At 45.1% G+C, this 17,141-nt stretch overlaps 1 protein-coding gene across 1 annotated transcript in view; it reads left to right on the top strand.

Annotated features, from left to right (window-relative positions):
* Positions 1–16,764, top strand: part of PSTK (phosphoseryl-tRNA kinase) — an 18,199-nt gene extending 1,435 nt beyond the window's left edge. Inside the window, exons 2-7 of the mRNA XM_040623921.1 lie at positions 7,077–7,768; positions 9,769–10,060; positions 10,298–10,496; positions 13,131–13,206; positions 13,690–13,783; positions 16,548–16,764. Coding sequence (XP_040479855.1) covers positions 7,553–7,768; positions 9,769–10,060; positions 10,298–10,496; positions 13,131–13,206; positions 13,690–13,783; positions 16,548–16,747 — 1,077 coding nt within the window. The 5' untranslated portion in view covers positions 7,077–7,552 and the 3' untranslated portion in view covers positions 16,748–16,764. The remainder of the gene's footprint in view (positions 1–7,076; positions 7,769–9,768; positions 10,061–10,297; positions 10,497–13,130; positions 13,207–13,689; positions 13,784–16,547) is intronic.
* The last annotated feature ends 377 nt before the right edge of the window (positions 16,765–17,141 follow it).

Genomic DNA, 17,141 nt, shown 5'->3' with positions numbered 1-17,141 from the left:
TAGCGTGCGCCCCGACGGCAGCTGGGCCCACCGCTGGAACTGTGCGCAGGCGCGGCGCGGGCGCGCGGGAACAGGGCGGTTTTTGCACGTGGGCCCGCGGACCTAGCCGGCGCTGTAGACGACGGTTGCCGGGCGGGCCGGGAGGGTCGGTCCAATGAGGAGAGTCCGTGGTCAGGTAGGAGTGGTGCGGTGGCTGCACGCGCCCCGAAGACCAGCTGCCGACCGTCGCCGTGTCTGTAGTGGACGCCGCGCCTTTCCCGCCCACAGCAGCCGAGCGTGTCTGCGTGGCTGCCGGCAGCTTGGCTGTAGCAGGCGGAGGTTTGCACGTTGTCCCCGAGTCACAGTGGGGCCGCGGTGCGGGCCGGCCGTGGCCGTGTCAGTGACCCTCTGGCGCCAGGGCGGGACGGCGACGGCGGCCTTGGCGCTGGAGGGGAGGTGAGGGGGAGACGGGGCCCCAGAGGCGGCCGCCGTAGCCGTGGCCCGCACCCCTGGCCCTGTCAGGAGCAGCCTGTGAGTTGGGACTTGAAGGACTTTTAACGTTTGGGTCCCGAAAAGTGGAGCGGGTGGAACTTTCTAGTTGCCCCTCGGGATAGGAAGATAACTGGTGCTTCCGCACCACCTCCACCCATCCTTTTCCTGGAAAGGCTCATACAGATGAGTTTTTTATCTTTTGAAAGAAAAAAGGAAACTGGATCACAGATAAGTTCCAGAGTCCTTAAATGTCAAGGTCCTAGGACTTTTACGAAGATTTTCAGTGTTCCTGATTCATCCTAGGTCGTCTACATCAGTGTTTCTATTCTATATATCCTGCTTCCTGTGGTCATAAATTTTCATTCATGTTAACATTTTGGGGAGGCCAAAGGAAAATACACTTTTCTTCAAAAACACCAATCTTCAATTTAAGGAGGGAGATCAGTGTTACCAGCTGGATTTTGACTTCCTTAAATAGGCTGAATGACCAGGAGTCAAAAAAGTAAAGACTCCTATGGTTTACCCTTCTTTCACTCCCATGCATTCAATAAATCATCAGGTCTTGGTTTTCTTAAAGGAAGCCTTTCTCATTTTTTTCATTTCTGGGTCTTCTGTTTTCAAGCACTAGCTTTCATCTGAACAATTCCCAGAATTTCTTTACTGTCCTAAGCTTTCATTGTCATAACCTCCATTCCATCTTCTGCACTGCCCTCTGCTCCTTCTAGTGTTTGATGTCATCGTCACCTTTACTGCTTAGCATGACATACAAAGCCCTTTGTACTGTGACTCTTGCCTGCCTCTTCCCATATACTGCCTCCCCTCCTGGGCATATTTTCCCCTCTACGTGGAATGCCCCTTTTTTGGGTTGGTAGGGAATATCCCGTTTATCATTCAAAACCAAGCTGATTTCCCCTTTCCTATAGAGTCAAACTAATTCCTCTGTACTATACTTGCCCTCTTTAAGTCAGTCAAGATAAAACCAGAACTGGATGATAAAAACAGATTTTATTCAGGACTATTGCAATAGGAGAAAGAGGTCCATATAGAACCAGGCTCCATTCTGAATGTAGTGTGGACAAGCGGGAATGTATGCCCAAGGAGCAGGGAGGGGAGTCTCTGGTGGAAAATTACTAAGAGAAATCATCAGGGGTCAGGGGACGGTTTGCAGGGGAGTTCTGGCTAAACCAGCCTAACAATTTTTGATGATGAGACACCAGGATGATCAGACAGGCACCTGGGGGATGGTGGAGGATGAGGAACCTGGAGTATCTTCCCCATCGAGGTGGTTATAGGAACTTAACTTTCCTCCCAGCAGGTACCACTTGGGTTGTATCTCTTCTCCTCCTTTCTGCTTCTGGCTCTTGTAAGTCCCCATAGTTGACAGGAATTCCTTTTTCTCATGCTGCCTCTAGTTGGGCCTGTAATTAGGGAAGGAATGGGAAAGAAAGAGTGACTTTCCTACCCTTTCTCCCCAACCCTCATTTATAGGTGCTCCCTGCCCCATCTCATTTATAATCTCTATTCTGGTGAGAACACTGCTGTACTCTACAGTTTTCAGTACAGCCTGGCATCAGGCGTTCTGAGGAAATGTGGAAATGATGGGGAAGCGCTTGATCTAGAGCTGAATCCATGCCCACATCCATGACATCAACTATGTGACATCTTCTTCTGAAGTTGTTTTGTCCAGTAAAAGGGTTAACGTATTTGAAATTTGCACATTCCCAAAAAATACCTGGCACTTGCCCAGTTCCTGGAAGTACCCTCTAAGCTGTGGGAATATCCTTCTTGATAAAATTGTCTTTTAATGAGGGCCTTTGGGCGCCATCATCTCTAGGTCATGCTAAACAATAGGATTTATGATGAAGAGTCACATTCGATGAGTTTGACTTCTGAAAGGATTGAATACTGAGTAACGTCAGCACATGGGTGCTCTGTGCCTACATGACTGACCCCCAATAAAAACCTCGGATACCAAGACTCGGAGGAGCGTCCCTGGTTGGCAGTACTCGCACACGTTGTCGCTCGTCATTGCTGGGAGAGTTAAGTGCTGTCATTACAACTCCACTGGGAGAAGACAACTGGAACCTTGCACCTGGTCTCCCCTGGTTCTGCCCTATGTGCCTCTGCTTTTCTAGTTTTAATCTGCATCCTTTCATGATTAAGCACTTGTTAAAAGGCACACACAGCAACAAGACATGGTTATATCTCATAACCATGAATATAACAGCTTTTCTGAGTCCTCCTAGGAAATCCCTGAACCTGAGGGTAGTCTTGGGGACCACAATACAGTGTGGTCATGAGTTATATGTCAAGAATTAATCTTCCATTAGTAACAGCATTTAAATTCTAAGTAGGTAGAGTTGTAAAGGTTTTTTTTTTTTTTTTTTTAAGGATTTTATATACTTATTTTAGAGAGAGAGAGCATGAGCCTGGGGTGGGAATGGAGGGGAGCAGAGGGAGAGGGACAAGCAGGCTCAGTGATCAGCAGGCATCGATCCCACGACTCTGAGATCATGACTTGAGCCGAAGTCAAGAGTTGGGTGCTTAACTGACTGAGCCACCCAGGTGCCCCTGTGTGCATGGCTTTAAAAAAGAACCCCATGCTATTGTTTGTTACATGCTTTTCTTGCTTCCCTACCTCTGCCCACCATCACTACCCTAGAGTCTTTTTAAAGAGAATAATTTAAAAATAAAACTAAGGGAAGAGATTTCTTTAAAAATACAAATAGAGGTATTAGGGATGAGGTAGGTAGGAATCACATAACTGTCTTGTTGCTGTGTGTGCCTTACAACAGATTCTTAAACACTTTCATTTTAAGACCCCTTTATTCCCTTAAATTATTGAAAACTGCAAAGAGATTTTGTTTGTATGTTTTATCTTCATAATTTAAAAAAAATTAACAACTTGGTCTGCTTGGATCTACAGTAATGTACACTAATGTGAATGAATCAGTAAAAAGGTGACCAGCGTGAGTAACATGGTATCTATGGAAAAATCTACTCCAGCTTCAGAATACCTGGCTGAAAATGATCTTTCATCATGGACCTATTTCATGGGATTGTTTTATCCCACATTCTTGGGAACTCAGTGGTGACTTCTGGGTGAACCATCTCTTCTTTGGGTAAATTTGTAGTGAAGGAAAGTAGCATCCAAGCCAAATGGACCTGTAAGCTGTATTTTGTTATTTTTGTTGTTTTGGTGATACTTGCACGTTCTGAAGAAGTAACTCATCAAAAATTCTACCTAATTATGCTCATAACTCATTTTGAATATTGTGTTCTTCCAATAAAAAGTACCCATCTTTATGCAAAATCACAGAATTTTGAGATATGTTTATTAATGTTCCTCCAGGGATGTGTTATAATATTGGATTTCAGGATAAGGGGAAACTATAAAATTTATACCAGTTTTACCTTTGATAGCTGTACTTTTATATGATATAACATGAACAGCCAATGTAAATTTTCTTAATTGATAGTTACATTTATCTCCAAATGCTGTGGACATTTTACCTTTCTCACTTTCCTCAAGTAAACTTTTAACAGCAGGAGATGTCTTTATTTACGTGTGGATACCCAGCATTTAACACAGTATCTGGTACACAAGTACCAAATATTGAGTAATTTTCACAGTGTTAAAATATAGCTCATTTATTAGACTGCTGAGGAGTTTGTTTTAAACATCTTTATAACCATTTAAAACATACAACAATTGTAGGAAGTAAGGAAATAGTGAGAAAGCTTGTTGGAATTGTTTTCTTCCAAGAGAGTTGTTTTGAAAGCTTAAGAAACCAAGACATTGAAATCTGTTCCATCATTGTTACTATGAATCAGAGACTGCCCCAGATCCTCCTTTATCTTAGCAGAACTGCTTCTTTTTTTTTTTTTTTGAAGATTTTATTTATTTATTTAACAGAGATAGAGACAGCCAGCGAGAGAGGGAACACAAGCAGGGGGAGTGGGAGAGGAAGAAGCAGGCTCATAGCGGAAGAGCCTGATGTGGGGCTCGATCCCATAACGCCGGGATCACGCCCTGAGCCGAAGGCAGACGCTTAACTACTGTGCCACCCAGGCGCCCCAGCAGAACTGCTTCTTGTACCTGTGGTCTTTCCTCAGCCACTTTGTGGCTCTTAGGGTTAATGAGATTAATGATTATTCTGGGTCTAAGTACCCACTTTCAGTATAGTAGGTCATTTACTCGCTTTCACAGTACCACATTTACTCACCTCACAATACCAGGGGCAGAGTGGTCTTTGAGAAATCAGAAAAACACTACATATTGTAAGATTAGTTCAAGATCTGGCAACATTTCAGTATCTGGCTCACATTTTAGTATACCTTTGTTAGGTTTTTTAAAAACTTAATAGGAAGATAAGATTGGTGACTTGAAGATGATTCAACTGGAAATGATACTGATAGTATAGAAAAGGAGCCAGTAAGCTCGCAATTTTTACACTGGCCTGAAATTTACAGTTTTTTAAACAAGTACCTCAGTGGAGAGCAAAGAAAGGCAGTTCATTTTCACAGGCCCGTGAGGAGGAGGCAGCTGAGGGGAAAAGCACTTACTAAATGTCTACTGGGTTATGGAATAACATGTCTTAGTTAATCTTCTCAGTAATTAAAAGTGAGAGTTTGGAGAGGTTGTGAACGCCATGCTTGCAATGCCATGTTTGGGTTAAGGTAAAGCAGGTCAAAGTATTTTTTTTTAAGATTTGTTAAAATCTTAAATGCAGTTTAAGTCGGGCAGAGGGGGAGAGAGAATTGTCAAGCATACTTCCCAGTTAGCAGGAAGCCCGACGGGACTCAGTCCCACAACCCGAGATCATGACCTGAACTGAAATCAGGAGTCTGATACTTAACAGACTGAGCCACCCAGGCATCCCAGGTCAAGGTATTTTTAAAAATCTGACTAGAACGGGCTACCAGAAGGCTTAGCTCTAGGAATTAGTGAAGAAAAAAAGATACTGGCAAAAGAGGTGAGGAGGGAGGTTTTATTACCATTGCTGTGATTAAGGAAAAATGGGCTTTGGCAAGCTAGATTGTTAGTTTCTATTAGCAACTGAAGAACTTGAGTGCTGAGTTGGCAGAAAAGAGTGTTAACCAGAGAAGGAACCCTGCTTCTGAAGACACTGGGGAGGCCAGAAGGTGGAATCTCAGATTTTCTAAGTGCCCTTTCGAAGACTGCACTCATTACACAGATCAGGAAACTTAAACCCGGAGGTGTCACACATTGCTCTTTGTGCTCCCTTGCTCTCAAGTGAATATAGCCCCTTAAGGACATTCAACGGAGTTGGAGCAGGCAGCCGAATCAAAGTGGACTGAAAGCTCTCACAAGGAGAAACAAATGAACAGCCTCCAACGTGGGACAGTTGAGCTGAGGCAAAAATTGGAATTGGGTGCTGAGCTGCTCCTACAGCTTACGAAGCAGTCATTCCAAGCTGAGGTCCTGGGCGACGCCTGGGGCTCTGAGGGCAGAACTGACAGAACTAGGAAGACGCGGCCTGTCAAGCAGTCTCACCCCAAGTTCAAAGCAGAGTGACTGCTCCAGCATGAAGGTTACTGACAAACCTCCTTGCGTCTGAGGATCAGAAGGGACAGAATGAGGACAACGGAGGCTGCACTTAGTTACGGTGCCATGTGACAACCCATCTAAGAGCGATTTAAACCAAGTTTAACATCCTAAATAGAAGTGGCGTGTGCGCCTTCAAATTATGTGTTTGTATGTGAGGTAAAATGGGCCGCAAATGTCTCTTGAGGATGGGGTTGAGTTTTGGTCCCATCTGTTCCCCCCTGTAACTATTGCAGTGACACCAAAGACTAGGTCAGTCTGAACATGGCTACTAGAATCTAACAGCAATGAAAGTTTGGGTCCTTTCCCTCCGCAAAGTTCTTAGCATACTCAGCTTTTTCCTTAAATCAACTGAGCTGGGAGGGAAAGGAGGTAGAGACACTCATTGTCAGTAAGCAAGGCTTTTTAATTTCCAAGCAGCTACCTGCTGAGGCTCAATAAAAACTAGATTTCTGCCCAAATTTCTGGATCTTCATTGCTGACGCCATCTATCTGAGCTTCGGGCACTCTGACTCAGCAACCACCCCCATTCTCCCTTTCAGCTGGGGACCTTGGGCTTGCCACCCCATTGGCGCTCATTCTTGCACTGGACCAATGACCAAATGTCCATTGGAATGAAGAGTATGCTTAACTCACGGCTCACCTTCAAGAGAAAATGTATGTGTAGATGCTCTGAAGTCAAATTATATCCGATTTAACGTGGCGTTACTGATTGCATTTTGCCCCCCTTTGATTCTAACCTCATTTGCACACATTTTGAACACACCACGTTACGACTAAGAAGTAATCCCCTTTAAAATAAGGTGAAAGTTAGAATCTGAATTCAACTTCACTACATCACAACCCCATACAAGGAATTTTATACCTCTCCACAGCTTAGTAGTTCTCTCAACACTAAAATACCTACTGTCCTCTGCATGAATGCATTGGAACGGAGGTCTAGGGATGTTCCTATCCTGCCTTTACTTTCTCACACTTGCTGCAACTCAGGGCACAGTACTAATAATTGACTTTGCCTTCCACCTGTCGCATTTAGGCGGGGCAGCGGAGCCCGGGCGACGGACTGCCAACTTCGCCTTATATTCTAATGGCAATTGACCTTTCAACGACCGCGGGGGGAAGACGGTCAAAGTCTCTTCCGGGATTTTCCAAGAATCTCGCCTTAACGAAACCGAGGCGCAATTTCCCGTGGCTTGCAAGTTTCCAGCAGGTAGGATAAATCTGACCACTTAAGTCCAACTCTCTGACCCTTTGGGAAATGTCCAGGAGTTAGGAAATGCATCGCCGTGGTCTCTCCAGCCTATTTGCCTCGCCCCACAAAGAGCTCCGCATCAGCGGTTCCGGCGACCCCGGAGAGATCTCGGAGACAGCGGGGCCGCGCACAGTGTGCGGATTGGAAGACGCTCCGGCCGCTCCTTCCCGGCCCCAGGCGGCGCAGGGGAGTGCGCGTGCGCGCTGAGCGAACTGTTCCGGAGACGACATTCCCAGCCGCCCTCCGTCTCCCGCGACACCATGAAGACCGCCGAGGACGCCAGAGGAGCGTGCAGCGAGGGGCCGCGGGAGATAGGCCTCTGCCTTCTCTGCGGCCTGCCGGGAGCAGGAAAATCGACCTTCGCCCGGGCCCTCAGCCATCAGCTACGCCTGGAGCGGGGCTGGGCCGTCGGCGTCGTCACCTATGACGACGTCATGCCGGACGCGTTCTTGGAGGAGGCGAGCGCGCGGCCATTGGTCAGTACGGAGGGGGCGGGGCCTAAACCCGGGTCGTAGAAGGAAACGGAGGGGCTGCCGCTAGGTACGGGACTGCACCTGGTATGGGAGGTCCGTCCTTGGCAGAGGGGGAGAGACCGGCATTCGTGAAAAGTGGAGTTGTCTTAACAACAGAATATATTGACTCCATGTTAGAGTAATTCGTTGTAGAGATTTATATGTCTATTTGGGGCATGTATGTATTGTATCTTCTATAGAGTGAGGCTTAAGACAGCGTTAGGTTTTGTCAGCGTGCGAGATGGACCCCCCGCCCATTGGTCGAGAATGCTCTTGAAAAATCCTTTAGGAAGATTGTTCTTAGGAAGGGGCGCAATCTCTTAAAAATTTCAACACAGCCAGTTTAACATCCAGCCGTGGGCGAATCTTTGCGGGTCTTTAAATTTATACAATTTGCAGAAATTTTTTTTAAGAAAAAGGATACAGAATTATAAATAACAAAATTCCTAGGGTCCCTCCCATGACAATAGAAAGTGGCTGTACAAATGAAGGGCCTGGCCTCTGAAGCTCACTCTTCATTCATCTCAGGGTAAATCTGCCTTTGCCAGCATACGAAAAGATGGCTGTTTCTTAGAAGACCATCAAATGAAGTAATGGGCTTGTGTTTAGTGACCAGCTTGTACGTTCCAAGTACACACTTCTCTTTAAGCCTTCAAATCACACTCAGCCCAGCGAGGTGCATCCCCTTGGAGAAGCATATGAAAACAGATCTGGGGCATGGTGGGGGGAGAGTACATTCATGTGTCCCATCTCATTCTCGAGCAAATCCTTTTTGACAGATTCTGAAAATTTTAAATATATTTGTCATTTAATACCCGACAGTATTGGGTGCAGATGGATGCACCTAAGTAACATGCAAATATGATGTGATTCCACTCTGTAAATATATATGTATAAATACAGTACTTGCCTGGATGGAAACATTTTGGACCGCTCCAGCAAAATTATATATACTTTCATATTCTTGTTTAATTATGAGGTAAATGCAGTATCAAGTCCCTGGTAGCACTAGATTTAGTTGGATGATAATAGTTTCACCACTTGAGCGAAAGCTGAAAGTTGTTGATAGGGATCGTTGTATTTGCTGGGCTTTTTCCTCACTTTTATTTTTTCCACTCCTCCTTACAGATGAAGGCCATGGGACTCATCTAGTCACGATGGGTAGGAAATCTCACCTTCTAGGAAGTGATCTTGTTTCCTTTTTAGTAGGTTTACGTGGTGTATTTGTTGTGCGTGCTGTAATCTCAGTGATGTGGCAGGGCATGGACAGGCAGGAGAGGGATCCTTTTCTTGTATCCTGTGTTTTCTCTCCAGCCTGGATCTCATAAGTCGGGCCCTGCCATCCACAGTGCTTGAACAGCACAAGATTACCTGTATTCTCAAGTTATTTATTCTCTTCCCTTCAGTCTATTTTCTCTATCGTTCCCCATCCCATTTCAACTCTGTTGTTAGCCTGAAGTCTTTTCATCTTGACCCAGGCACCTTTCAGCTGATCTTTTCTGTCCACAACTTTTCTCATTTCAAGGGCAAACCAGCATAGCTATATCTAAGCCAGATGATTTTATTTTGGCAGGATATTGAGTTTGGCCCTCATTTCTCCAGGATGGTAACAGTGGACATTGATCTAGAAGAGAAAGAGAGATGTGCAGACAAATGCCTAAACCTGAGTGGGGACCCGCCCTATGCAGAGCAGGACGTCCCGTACGTAGGCAAGGGAGGGTCTGAGCTGCTTGCTGCGTGGTTGAGTCCGAGGAGACTTCAGAGGACTAACACCAGTGAGTAGGAGTGTCTGGGCAGAGGAAACCATATACACAGAGATATGGAAGCATGACAGAACAAGCTGTGCTCAGAGAATTCCAGATGGTTTCGCACTGCGAGCTGAAATGTTCATATGGGGCGGGTGGCAATAAGCATGACCACTGGCCAGAGCCTAACATAAATTATAATTCTTCCATCTTTTGTAGCCATCCCAATGGAAATTGCTTCGACAGGAACTGTTGAAGTACCTAGAATACTTCTTGATGGCTGTCATTAACGGGTGTCAGATGTCTGCCCCACCCAACAGGACTGCTACCATGTGGGAGCATTTTATAATCTGCTTAAAGGATCAAGATTTGGTATCTTCTGCCGCGCTGGAGACCCAGTCTTGCTACCTCTTAACGAAGACTGCTGTTTCTAGACCTTTGTTCTTGATTTTAGATGACAACTTTTATTATCAAAGTATGAGATACGAAGTCTACCAGCTGGCTCGGAAATGTAATTCAAACATTTATCTCTTACACAGACATTTCTTTGCATATCAAAATCACTACTGTTCTTAGAATTTAATTGGATCGGGAAGTTAGTATCGATTTACTTAATTTTCAAAGCTAGATGTTCAGTATTGCAAATGGTTTTTCCTGCTGCAGCCAGATAATTTATCTAATTTGTTTATGTCACGTTTTGGAAACAAAACAGTGCACCAGTAATTTTGTGGTTTAACATTGTTTTCAGATTCATTAGGCTTTTGCCAGCTCTTTTTAGATTGTTCTCTCGAGACCTGTTTACAGAGGAATGGCCAGAGACCCCAGGCACTGCCTGCCGAGACCATCCACCTAATGGCAAGAAAGATAGAAAAGCCCAACCCTGAGAAAAATGCGTGGGAACACAACAGCCTCACAATTCAGAATACACCGTGTTCTTCTGAGGCCAGGTATCCCACTTAAAGCCAACCTTCCCCTGGTGCCTCCCTGAGCTGGGCACTGTGCGCCTTGCCTGACTCATGTCTGCTTGGTTAATCCTTACACAAGCCTTGGAGAGAGAGTGTTATCTTCCCTTTATGGAGAAGAGGCAACTAAGGGAGAACGTTAGTTTGCCCAGAGTCCTCGAGCTTGGGGCAGCTGAGATGTGAACCCGAGTTTGTGTGCAAACGCGTACTCTCGTTAAGACTGTGTTGTCGCGAGAGCTCAGAGCAGGGAATGCAGAATAGGGCACATCTTTGAAACTGTCATTAAAGTAGCACAGTCTAGATAGGTTGCCCAGTAATTTTGCTCTAGAAAGAAAAAGAGTGGAAGTGCGGACTCGGCACTTTGCCTTAAACCTCCGGGTCGTTACACAGCTGCGTGTACGTGAGGCGTGTGCTAATGCTTCCGCTCGCGAGCTCTGTCTTGAGAGCTCTGCAGCAGCACGTTTCTAATGGGAATTTCACTGGCGATGGAAACGTTCTGTATTTGTTCTGTCCACGACGGTGGCTGCTGGCCACATGTGACTGGTGAGCTCTTGAAACGTAGCCAGTGCCTCTGACGGCCCGAATTTTAAATTTTATTTTAATAGCTTTAAACTTAAGTAGCCTCTTGTGGCTGGTGGCTGTTGGGTCAGACGGCAGAGTTCTAGAGCTGTATTGCCCGCATTTCCTTAGCCCCTGCCTAACTCTTGTCCACAGGGGATTGGCAGTTTTTATTTTTTATTTTTTTAAAGATTTTATTTATTTGAGAGCGAGCATGAGCTGGGGGGGGTGGGTAGTGGCCACAGAGCTGATTGCTACTCAGTTAACATTTTTTCCTTTGGATGTGAATGGCTGGTTGAGGCATCGAGGTATCTATCCCATAAGAGTGTTGTCAATGCTTTGAGACCAGTGAGGGCCAGTGCTTTTCTTGCTGAAAGCAGGGAAGAGTGTGAGTCTCTCCCATGCTGTGGCCAATGCTTAGCATAATCTGTCTTGTCTTGGGTCTTTAGAACCTGGCCCCCTGTTCGCACATGTCCAGAATAGTTACAGCGTCAGTGAGGGCTTGTTTGAAGCCTGGTGGCCTCGTATTAGAAGATGAAAGATGGGGGCGCCTGGGTAGCGCAGTCGTTAAGCGTCTGCCTTCGGCTCAGGGCGTGATCCCGGCGTTCCGGGATCGAGTCCCACATCGGGCTCCTCCGCTGGGAACCTGCTTCTTCCTCTCCCACTCCCCTGCTGTGTTCCCTCTCTCGCTGGCTGTCTTTCTGTCACATAAATAAATAAAATCTTTAAAAAAAAAAAAAAAAAAAGAAGATGAAAGATGATCTGACAAGTGTACCTTTTCCAGGCTGCTCTCAAATACTGCTATTTAACCACCACTACTGCTAGTAATGTTACTACTCAGAGCAACAGTTATTGAAGATACTCTGTATTGGGAACACTTCCCATGTATGATCTCATTCAATCCTCGCAAACAACTCTTGAGGATAAATTGAATTATCCCCATTTTATAGATGCAGTAACCGGCCCAGGTAAGCAAGCTGACACATCCAGGTAGTAAGTGGCAGACCCAAGGTTTGGACCCAGTGCAATCTCACGAGGCACCCCAGAACCTGGCTCTTTTCAGCGTGAGAGAGATCATCCTGAGGTGGAGAGGTCCCTCACACTAGCCTGAATTGTTTCAGTGCCGCGTTCTGCACTCCGAGTAGAACTCAAACTCCTTACCATAAATGACATGTTCTAACCCCAGTTAACTTTGCAACCTCATATCCTCCTACTTTTCCCCCTTGCCACTCTTCACCCAAACCGGCCTTTGTTCCGTGAACACGAGGAGCTTGTTCTTGCCTCAGGGCCTTTGTCCTTACTGGCCCCTCTACCCCTGCCACTTATTTATGCCTGACTGACTTGCCTGACCGTCGTAACCAGTGTGCGGCGTGTCCGTTGGGCTAATCAGTCACTCTCTTAACATCGTCACTTTGTTTATTGCCTCTGCTCCTCCACTCGTCACTGTCTGAAATTATAATATTTTGCCTAATTATTGAGACAGATAATATAATCATTGCCAGGCTTAGAGAAGGTAGGGATTTCGCTGTACCCCCTGCTTAGCACAGTCTCATATACGTGGTTGCATATTTTTCATATAAGAAGATACTCAGTAAGATCTCATTAAATGAATGAATGAATTCTGCCTCCACCCTCTGCGGCCCCTTGACCAGTGAATAACTCTGCTAACCTACATCCAGTAAACAAGCAGAAGCCAGAAAGTACAGACTGAGCACCCTTCTTCAGAGAATAAAACAGAGCTGCAGTAGCCTGAAGGTTAGCACTGAATGAGGGGGAAAGAGGATGTCTTTTCAACGCTTATTAAACTGAGTCTTAGAAAACTGGTTTTTTTAAATAAGGGGATTCTTTTGCCTTATGATTTGTTTTGAGCTTCTGCTTTTGGATTTTACAAGTAGAAGGTAGCTTCCAGATCATTTCGTTTTTTCCCTTAGGCTTAGGATCTTTGGGTTATAGAAAGTTTATTCCTCTAGAATTCAATTTAGTATTCATAAACACAAGTTCTTTTTTAAAAAAGAAAGGTGTTCGATACAAGCATTTATTTTATCTCACCTTCTCTTGTAGCCTGAAGTTGACTGACTTATTGCTCACTGCTTTGGAAAATCCAGTAAAAGATATTGAGGACAATGTGGAACAAAAGGTGAGTCTTCCAGCTTAGATTTGGTATACATGGGAAGGCAGCACTTTCTGAGCGAAGGTCTTTTTGAGCTGAGTGTAAACTATGAGTAAAATGTGGACAACGCTCTGTCAGGGCCTTGGCGTCTCAGCAGCGCTCGGCTTCTGACTCGTGGCTGCGGTGGCGCGCCAGCTCAGAGCCAGTTGTCAAACTCTGAGAAACGCTGGAGCCCGTCGCCATTCTGTTGGGAACTCGAAACGGGCAGGGACAGGAATATGTGCAGCGGAGACACTGCCAGGCTCTGGAAGCAGTTGTGTTGCTGTGGTTTCTGGAGAGCACGTCTTTAGACGCTCATCAGCACCTGCTGTCTGGATGGGACCATCTTCTGGGGAAGGACAACTGGAACAGAAAAGCCACCTTCACTTTCCTTTTCGTCTTATCAAATACGTGTCACACTTTGGCCATCTCTTTTCTGAAACTTCCAGTAACAATGTCCGTATTACATAGGAGACAGACAGAATTATCTGCTCGACTAACGTTCTGCATCAGGCTGACCAGACGCTCCGAAGGATTGTCTCGCAGACGATGAAGGAAGCGAAAGGTATGTTGGGTGGTCGCATGGGGTTTAGTTGGTACGACCCTGCTGCTATTCCTGTCCCCGTGACCCTTTGGGTAGTTTCTTAGCTTTCAGTCCTGATGTTTACATCATGTTTTCAGTTTCAGTGTGCGACTTGGTTATAGAAAAACTGAAAGCTCCACCCCTAGACCAGGGTATTCATCCATCCAGTACATTTTTATTGAGTGGCTGCTCTGTACTAGGCTTTATTCTAGATACGGGAGCATCAGTAGGGAGCAGAACGTTATACTGAGCAGACAAATACATGAGTATCTGCTGGTGCCCTGAAGACAAATAAAATAGGGAAAGGCAATGTAGAGCGATGGGAGAGCTTTTTAAAGGGGAGTCGGGAAGGCTTCTCAGAGAGGACATTAAAGCCGAGATATGAATGAACGGAAAGAGCAAACACGCAGTCATCTGGTGGGAGATCGTTCCGGGCAGTGAACACAAATGCAGAAGCCCAGAGGCGAAGTTGTCTGGTATGTTCTGGAGCAGAAAAGAGGCCACTGGGTTGGGTGAAGTAAGGAACGGGGAGAGGTGGTCAGGGGCCACATGTCAGATGGGCAAGCTCAGTGTGGTGTCAGTCTGAACTTGAATGGAGCATGTGCTAGTTCCAGAAAGTAACTCCTTCAGGTTTTAAATATTCAACTCCTTGCTATACTTAAATTTTGATTTAAAAACTAACATTAGCTTAACATTTCTTGAGCTTTTATTGAACTCCTTGGCTGTCCTTAAATTTTGATTTAAAAACTAACGTTAGCTTAACATTTCTTGAGCTTTTATATGCTAAGCGTTGCCAGTCTTTACAGCCCCATGAGGTGAGTGTAATTTTACAGATGGGGACATGACGGTTCTGGGAGGATCAAGTAGCTTGCCCAAGGCTGCACAGCTACAGGACACTTGGCCATCCTGGGTTCAGAGTCAGGTCTGACTGCAGTGTGAGCTCTCCGTGATGCCCCCGCGTCACCAGCATTCATTATTCATACCTTTACAAAAGCTTGGAACGTTGGAAAAGCAAACAGTACACTAACCATGTGGTGTTTTTCATACTTTTTTTTTGACCCACGATCCATAAGCAGATTTTATCTCATACCCTAGCGTGTAGCCCAGTACACGAACACATGCGTGCGTAGCAACACATTTCACGAAACCCTCACGTGTGTCGTGAGCTCTACTACGTTCTGTTTGATTTCATTTTAGAAAAACACTGTTTGGAGCCTGCACCTCACTTGTAGGTTACAGTCCAAAGTTTGAAAACCAGAGGCCTGGAACAGAAACGGCGGCACAATTAGAATAGAAACAAAAATAGTTGCAGGAGTTCTTTCTCAAACATTTGCCTTTCTTGCCTTCTGTATAAATGAAGAGAAGGGGAGAAGGGGGAATAGGATTATGTCCAAATTCCTCCTGACTCATTTCCTACCCATTAAAATACACTGTTTGTTTGTTTATGTGAGGGAGGTGCTACTAGCTTCTAGATCCATTCTTAAGTGAAATTAGAAATTCAGTCGTACCATCAAGAAAGTGAAAAGACAACCCACAGATCGGGAGGAAATACTTGGAGATCATTTATCTCATAAGAGACTCGTACCGCTGAGTAATAAAGACAATCCAATTTTAAACATGGGCAAGGGGTCTGAAGAGACATTTCTCCAGGGAAGATACACAAATGGCCAAACCATAAGAAAACACACTTGACATCAGTCGTCCTCAGGGAAGTGCAAGCCAAAGCCACGACGAGATGCCAGTGCACACCCACTAGGCCAGCCAGAATCAAGTCCACGCGGTGGCGAAATGCAGACCCTCGGCCACGGCTGATGGGAAGGTAAAGTGGTGCAGCTGCTTTGGCAAACAGCTGAGCAGTTCCTTCAGCGATTAAATGGAGTTACCATGGGACCCAGCCATCCCACCCTTAGGTATCTGCTCAAGAGAATTGAGAACGTATGTTCATATAAAAACGTGTACACACATATTTGTGTCCGTATTATTCCTAGTAGCCAGGATGAACCTTGAACACAGTAGGCAAAGTGAAAGAAGCCATCACAAAAAGCCACATTGCCTGAGTCCTGGCATGTGAAGTGCCCGGAAGGGGGAAATCTACAGCCCCATTAGTACATCGGTGGTTGCTTAGGGATTTGGGGTGGGGTGGGGGCTGGGGTAGGAGGTGGGAGCTAACGGATGCAGGTTTCTGGGACGATGAGGTGGTCTCAGATGGACTGTGGGGATAGGGCGCATGTCTGCAGGTATACTGAATCGTAGTTTAAATGAATAAAGTGTATGGTATGCTGGTTTTATTTCAGTAAAGCTGTTTAATAACAAAAGAGTCTTGTTTCAGTCACATTACCCACATGGCTGGTGGCTGCTGGGTGGAATAGGACAGAACATTTTCATCACTGTAGGAAGTTATAGAGTGGACAACTGCTCTAGAGATGATTTATCACAGTTTCAAACCAAATTGTCATTTCCTAGTTCTGCTTTTTTGCCTTACTACCTGTTAGTAGTCTTGTCAACAGCAAAAATCTTTTTCAGACTTCTCTTTTCTGCTCATGCATTTCATAGCGAGGTATTGAAAAGACTGGTTTGCTGTCATATTAATGTGACCTTTGTTTCTCTAGTACATCTACTCACTGTGGTTATTAACAGAATAATCTGGTTTGTCTGAAGTATTCACATTCATTTCCTGATATGTTATGAGACAGCCCAACTTGATTTAGTGTACACGAATAATTTTGAGATTATCTTTTCATTCTAGATGAACAAGTGGTTCCTTTCAACTTGAAGCTTCTAGCAGAAGAACTCAACAAGCTCAAAGCAGAGTTTTTGGAGGACCTAAGACATGGAAACAAAAAATACCTGTGCTCCCAACAAACCATCCACGTATCAGATGTTATTTCTTTTTTTCATTATGAGAAAGATAACATTGTCCAGAAATATTTTTCAAAGCCGCATTAAAACTTCTGAACTTCCAATCAAATGTCTGATTTTGGTTACGATTTTGCAAACTAAAATAATTTTGTGTCACTGGATGCTTTCTCACCCATTGATGGGAATTGCCGAAGACTTATTTAACAAACAAAAAAAGCAACAGTCCATGCTAAAGATCCATTTGTCATAACAGAAATAACTTCAGTCAGTCACTGGCCAGACGTGACATGGATAATTAGGCATCAGAGGCAGGCAGGTGGGGACAGGGGTCTTGCTGAATGGATCCTCAGGAAAGCAGAGACTAGGAAGGAAGACGAGATGTGGATGCACGGAGCTGGTTTTGTTTTTAACTCACGTGAACAATCTTCTCATGGGTAAGGCATTCTACAGATTCAAACCAATGTAGCCATAAAACTCTTTT

Source organism: Ursus maritimus, unplaced genomic scaffold (genome assembly GCF_017311325.1).
Source record: "Ursus maritimus isolate PB19 unplaced genomic scaffold, ASM1731132v1 scaffold_7, whole genome shotgun sequence".
NCBI lineage: Eukaryota > Metazoa > Chordata > Mammalia > Carnivora > Ursidae > Ursus > Ursus maritimus.
The sequence above is the reverse complement of the archived record's forward strand: the minus strand, read 5'-3'. Positions and strand labels throughout refer to the sequence as shown.